This window comes from Hipposideros armiger, unplaced genomic scaffold, assembly GCF_001890085.2.
Source record: "Hipposideros armiger isolate ML-2016 unplaced genomic scaffold, ASM189008v1 scaffold_19, whole genome shotgun sequence".
In the NCBI taxonomy this organism is placed as follows: Eukaryota; Metazoa; Chordata; class Mammalia; order Chiroptera; family Hipposideridae; genus Hipposideros; species Hipposideros armiger.
The window spans coordinates 485,846-492,606 of record NW_017731369.1 but is presented as its reverse complement, the minus strand read 5'-3'; the positions used below and the strand labels follow the sequence as shown (position 1 = coordinate 492,606).

Here is a 6,761-nt window from a genome sequence, read left to right as displayed (position 1 = left end):
ATCTCAGCAGAGTTCTTCATGCTCACCTTTGAAGCCTGCATCATTTACATATATTTTTTTTTCTGTTTCTTCTTCAGTTCATGAGCTGGTGTTCCATTTTCTGTGTGTGTGTTTTTGTTTGGATTTTTTTTTTAATTTTACTTTTTGGAGCTTGCTGTGTTGCCCTTTTTTTCCAACTTCCACCTTCACTCCCTCTCCACCCATCTCTTCTGAGATAAAAGGAAAAAAGAGCTAAGTTTCTTTTTTTTCTCCTGAGTTCTTCATGTGAGATTGAGCTTGCAAAGGAAAAAAAAATGTGAAATGTTATAGACTTGCAGCGTGCTGAGTTCCATCGGGTTTTTTAGCATTGATATGCTAAAATAGAGGAAAAAAATCCTCATGAACCTGCCACAATCAAGCCTGCATCAACCTTCTGGGTGTGACTTGTGAGTTTTGGCCTTATGATGCCAAATCTGAGAGTTTAGTCTGCCATTAAAAAACTCATTCTCATCTCATGCATTATTATGCTTGCTACTTTGTCTTAGCAACAATGAACTATAACTGTTTCAAAGACTTTATGGAAAAGAGACATTATATTAATAAAAAAACCTGCATGCTGGACATGTATGGTATAATTATTTTTTCTTTTTTTTTTTCCTTTTGGCTTGGAAATGGACGTTCGAAGACTTATGGCATGGCATTCATACTTTTGTTTTATTGCTTCATGACTTTTTTGAGTTCAGAACGAAAAAGTGCAACCCTAGAGCCTTCTTCCCATGAAAGTTTGCATCTGCTCCAAAACTGCTTTGAGTTACTCAGAACTTCAGCCTCCCATTGTAAATGCACTGAAGGCATTCCCTGTCAAAGATGCCAGAATGGGTTAAAAATTTAACATGGCAAACATTAAAGAACTCTTAATGTTTTTGATAAGAATGACACCCCACTTTGGGGACTCAAATTGTGCTGTTGCCGAAAGCAGTCTAAAATTTATTTTTTAAAAAAAGAAACCTGCCCCGTTATTTTTGGTTTGTTTTATTTTTATTATTACTTTTTTTTTTTGGCTTTTGGTCATTGTCAAATGTGGAATGCTATGGGTTTCTAGTATATAATTTAATTCTAGTTTTTATAATCTGTTAGCCCAGTTAAAATGTATGCTACAGATAAAGGAATGTTATAGATAAATTTGAAAGTTAGGTCTGTTTAGCTGTAGATTTTTTAAAAGATTGATGCACTAAATTGTTTACTGTTGTGATGTTAAGGGGGGTAGAGTTTGCAAGGGGACTGTTTAAAAAGTAGCTTATACAGCATGTGCTTGCAACTTAAATATAAGTTGGGTATGTGTAGTCTTTGCTATACCACTGACTGTATTGAAAACCAAAGTATTAAAAGGGGAAACACCCCTGTTTATATCTGTAGGGGTATTTTACATTCAAAATGTATGTTTTTTTTTTCAAAATTAAAGTATTTGGGACTGAATTGCACTAAGATATAACCTGCAAGCATATAATACAAAAAAAATTGCAAAACTGTTTAGAACGCTAATAAAATTTATGCAGTTATAAAAATGGCATTACTGCACAGTTTTAAGATGATGCAGATTTTTTTACAGTTGTATTGTGGTGCAGAACTGGATTTTCTGTAACTTAAAAAAAATCCACAGTTTTAAAGGCAATAATCAGTAAATGTTATTTTCAGGGACTGACATCCTGTCTTTAAAAAAAAAATGAAAAGTAAATCTTACCACAATAAATATAAAAAAATCTTGTCAGTTTTCTTTTACATATTTTGCTGTGCAAAATTGTTTTATATCTTGAGTTACTAACTAACCATGCGTGATGTTCCTATGTGCTTTTCTTTCATTTTCAATTCTGGTTATATCAAGAGAAAGAATAATCTACAATAATAAACTGCATTTTTTTTTTGATTCTGTACTCAGTTTCTTAGTGTACAGTTTAACTGGGCCCAACACTGCATTAGAAGTGTAAAATGCATCCTTTTCTCTAGAGGAAGAATTAATGGCAGAGTAGGGAGGCAATAATTTAGGGTGAAACATAGGCTGTTTTGTGAGGCGGGAGGCTAGTCCCTTTTAATAATTAGGAATATTTAATATAAGTGTAAATTATGACCTCTCAAATTTTACATACCCCCCCTCCCCGCAAAGTTTACAGTTTTCAAATGAGTTGAGCTATCATTGCCCTCTGGTGAAAACAAACAAAATTCCCAGCCATAGAGCAGGGCCTTCTCAGCATTGCCCTGAGGTCTGATCCAGCAGTGTTCCCATCTAAAGGGAAATAAACCAGGAAAGTAAGGCATGGCAGAGGTGGCTTGGGCACATATGCATTTTATGGTAAAGATCAACAATCCTTGCTTTTTGGCTAAAATTGAGTACTTTTCCTCCTTCCCTGATACACCATGATTTTCTTGTTAGCAAGGCCTGACAAGATTTAACATCGACACTTTCGACAAATCAAAGTTGTTTGTTTTTTAACTTTGAAGGTCATTTAGTTGTCTTCAGTAGGAAAAAGCAGACTCCAACCCTCACTTACAGAACTCCAGGTACATATCTGGGTTTAAACGGTGTTATTAAATTGTATTTCCCTGTGAATATTTAGCGAAGGGCTTCTCCACTGAGACAAGCTGGTAATGATTTCAGATCACCTTTGCTCCTGAAATACACGCCCCAAAAAATAATGCCTTGGTGGGATAAAGGCTGTGCTTTGATTTATTGGTATCTACCCCCAAAACAGGCTGTGTATCTTTGGAAAGTCTTGAGCTACCTTAACTAACAGCACTGACCTATTTTAAAATGACACAAATTTCGTGCAACTCTTGGTCAACTTCCCTCAGAACGCTAATAGAATGTTAGACAAAGCCAACACTGATTTGAAAATAGAGCCAACCCGATGACTTTTGTTTTATTTTGTTTTCCTTTTTTTTAAGATAATATTGCAACTCTTCAATGAAGGCCATATTTTGAAGAAAACAGGTTGTGCTTGGTGCTGATGAGTTCTGGCCAGTTTATCATCTTCCTTCCCCTTTTCACAGACAGCACATACACTGTACATTTTGACCTTCCTCTCGGTGCCAGTTTAGATAGGGCTCCCGAATCCACACTCTTTTTGCTTCACAAAAGTCCTCATAGTAAACCTACTTCCATGTGCTGGATGTTAGCTGTTCTTCTCTGCTTCGAAGATTTTTTTTAGACTGACTAGGAGCTAGACAGTCTCCCCCTGAAGAAGCAGAAATGGAGATGTCACTTATGCAAAAAACTTGGCATCAGATGACAGATTTTAGGCAAACATATTCTCAAAATAAGAGTGACATTCCGAGTGGAGCTGCGACATGGGGGAATAATACGGTTGTGCGACAATTAAGCATTTTGATAGGACCCTACAAGGCAGTTCAATATAATAAGCAGGCTTTGGCCCCTAACATTAGAAAGCAACGAAGAGAGATGCTGACAAAAGTAGGGTTTTGGTGGCTGGCCTTAAAAGAAAAGCTTAATGCCTGGTGAAAGGCATTTTTAGAAATAAACGTTACTAAAAACTTTGAAGTATCATGTGAGTGGGAATACAAATACATGCTTTTTTTTAACAAATAAATCCTAAATCCTGCCTAAGTTACAAGCCTGCCCTTATGACAAATAAGTCTCTAAATTAAAAAAAAAATCATGTAAGGAAATCTAGCTTTCCCTTTACACTGCATTTGAGTCTTTGTTTAAATAGTGTTAAAATTCCTTTCATTCCAATTACAGAACTGAGCCCACTAGCAACTTGGAGCCATCAGTGGGATACGCCACATTTTGGAAGCCCCAGCAACGTGTGCTTACCAGTGTATTCACAAAGTGAAATTTATGTGAGAACTGTACATGAAAAATATATTGGTAGTAGTAGTAGTATCCGCTGTCGTAGAATACAACCTGCCCCCGGACTTCTGTTCAGTCTCCTTTTTAAAGAAAAATGTTGCATTAGAAAAAAAGGCTATTAAATATATGTATAATCTCCATATTAATTAACTGTGCCTCTTGTCTGAGTGTTCTCTGTACAGACCCGCAGGAAAGAGCACTGGTGCTTCTCGCTTTGTGGTGGGCGAAACTGAATAGGTGCGATTACTTTCAACCTGTAATATTGGTTTAAAAAATCCACTGAAATTTAAAAGATAGATAGACAGATAGACATTTATATGGGCAGAAATTTCCCAGAAGGTAACAGCATTTTTAAAGCATATGTAGACATACATATACACTCTAAATAGTACTTTTTCACGCTTCATTGTTTCTCTGGCAGATAATTTTACTAAGAAGAAAAAATACTTGACTCCCCCTCCCCAAGCAGATGCCATAGGCAGAAGCTTTATCAGAGCCTAGTACCCTGGCTTTCTCTTAGGGCCTAGATAGTGTTGTATTTATCAGTGATGTCAAACAGATTCATTTATCAGACACGGCCGTAAATGAAAACAACACGTGGCAAAATACAAAGTTAGTTAAATACACACCCTCCATGTGTGCTTTTTTTTTTGTCCCCTTTTCTGTTCCCAAGCATTCACAAAGTCACTTCCCTTTAATTTCCGTGCTCCTTGCATGTTTCCTTTTTTCGAAACCATGCAATAATTTTTTTTACAATGTATCTGACACATTAATAGATTGACATCAAATAGGCAGAGATTCCACTTCCTGATCTTGGTGAGGAAATGATGTCTCAATATCATATTTATTTGTCTCAATGTCATAACCACCTGGGCCCCTTTCAACATAGGCCGCTGCAGTGGGAAATACTCTATTTATTACTGAATCCATGATTCTAATGCTCTGATCTTTTCACCCTTACACCTTTACCCGGGTAGCTTTTATTTAGTAACGTCCATTCTGGAAACTCTGTTCTTAAGTAGGACCTCCCCTTGCCAAACCACCAGCTTCACTGCTAAACGCAGTGAACAGAAGGGCACATGGTAGCCACCCTCATAAACATGGGGCACAGCTGTCTCAGCAGTTACATTCCTAGCATTTCCCCATCTAAATAACTGAACTGGCTTCTGACACACACAGACGCTCCCAAGTACAGTATCTCGAGGAGGCTTTTGTTATTGTTGCTGTTGTTTTTAAGTCCAACTTACTTCCGTATTCACACATTCTTGGCTTTACAAAACGTACTCCTCTGGTATTCTAGGCCAATCAATAAATTTAAAAGTCTGCTTGCCACACGAGTATCTCTATTTTTTTTTTTTTTTTGCCTGTCAGTAGTTAAAAGACTAACTGACATAGGTCGGAAGACGAAAACACAGGAGTGACAACCTTCAGCCGTCTAATTTCCGTGTCAGTAAAACACACAGCCAAGCTCTGGGGCCTTCCTTCTCATAGAAACGTGTGATAAGAGGGGCTAGGAAGCCAGATTTACCAGCTTGAGATTGCTGATTTGCAAGGCGACTTTTCTTTCACTTTATTTTTTTTTGAAACAATAGTTTTGCCCCTTTCTTTGAAGTCTCCGATTTTTTTTAAATTTTTTTTTTTTTTTAGGGAAGCTGTAATTTGTACCACTTCTGATTATTCCTCAGGATGCTGAATGAATAATTTAGAGTCGGTGCCTTGTTGTTTTGAAGAAAATAAGAGAAACCTTGAAGTTTGTTTTTTTACTCTTGGCCCATCTTAATAGAGATCCCAAGTCTGAGGCAGGACACACAGTAACCCTCAGGGCGGTAGTCCCTGGTCCAACCATCAGAATAAACATTTGTTTGTTTGTTTTGCATTTGTTTAAAAACAGAGCAGGGGGCCTTAACCCACCTTCTGATAATACTGCTTTGGTCACTTCTGATATATGTCTTCAAAATCTAGACATCCAACAGCCCGGAAAAGGGGAATTCTCTCCAAGCCTTGCTCCGCCCCAGCTCCTGAACAAACCCAGCTCTGTCTTAACATTTTTTTTTCTCTAGCGGGGGTAGGGGACAGGGTGAGAGGATTTCAGTCTCCCAGCCTGTCTCATGATTGTCGAGGCATAAAGAAGTACAGTCCTGTAACAATGTGGGAACATCTTTACCCTTTAGAGAGGGACAAAACAAAAAACAAAGCCAGTCAAATTGCTGTGCATGAAGGCGGTGTAAAACCCCAGGCTCCCAGCTCCCGCACCATCTGTAGGAGGTGAGAAATGAGAGAAGCAAGAGGAAATGGTAAGGAGAACCTGGAAGGCAAGAGGCCCAGGAATAACCCCCGTTTGCCAGTCCGAATTTCACTTGCTCACTGGCTAAAGTCAGACCCTGCATACACACATGCCAGGTGCAAACAAGGTTTGGCTGCCCATGTCGATCAAATATGCTCACACTTTGTTTCCTTTTTGAAAACAATTGTAGAGATCAAACCCAAATTGAGAGATCTGGGAACATTGTCTTAACTTTGGGGTACTTATAAATTATATCAATCTTCGATTTCAGGGCAGTGACATTTGGGACCCGTCAGATATGTTATGCCAATATTTACGAGTATGTGGTCACCGCAATAGGTTTAATAGGCATCATGACTGTTTTTATTGTTTAAATGTGACAGCCCTTTGCTTTTGTGTTTTCTATAAGTTTGACCAATTTAACAAGGCTGAGATAGAAAGAACACATGAACTGCCCACAGAAGTCAGATCTTCATATGAATTTGCGTAAGAGTTGGGTAGTTTTAAGAAACTCACAAGACACATTTTCCACCGAGAGGCTAGGATTGGAACGCACAGTTCTTTACCCAAATCATAAGCATCTACCGAGTACCTCTTTCCTTGTTCAACAAAATTCATTTTCCTTTCTTTTTG

At 37.9% G+C, this 6,761-nt stretch overlaps 1 protein-coding gene across 1 annotated transcript in view; it reads left to right on the top strand.

The window, feature by feature from the left end:
* Window positions 1-3,998, top strand: part of MAF (MAF bZIP transcription factor) — an 8,307-nt gene extending 4,309 nt beyond the window's left edge. Inside the window, exon 2 of the mRNA XM_019634742.1 lies at window positions 3,723-3,998. Within this exon, the coding sequence (XP_019490287.1) occupies window positions 3,723-3,827 (105 nt within the window). The 3' untranslated portion in view covers window positions 3,828-3,998. The remainder of the gene's footprint in view (window positions 1-3,722) is intronic.
* Window positions 3,999-6,761: the final 2,763 nt, after the last annotated feature.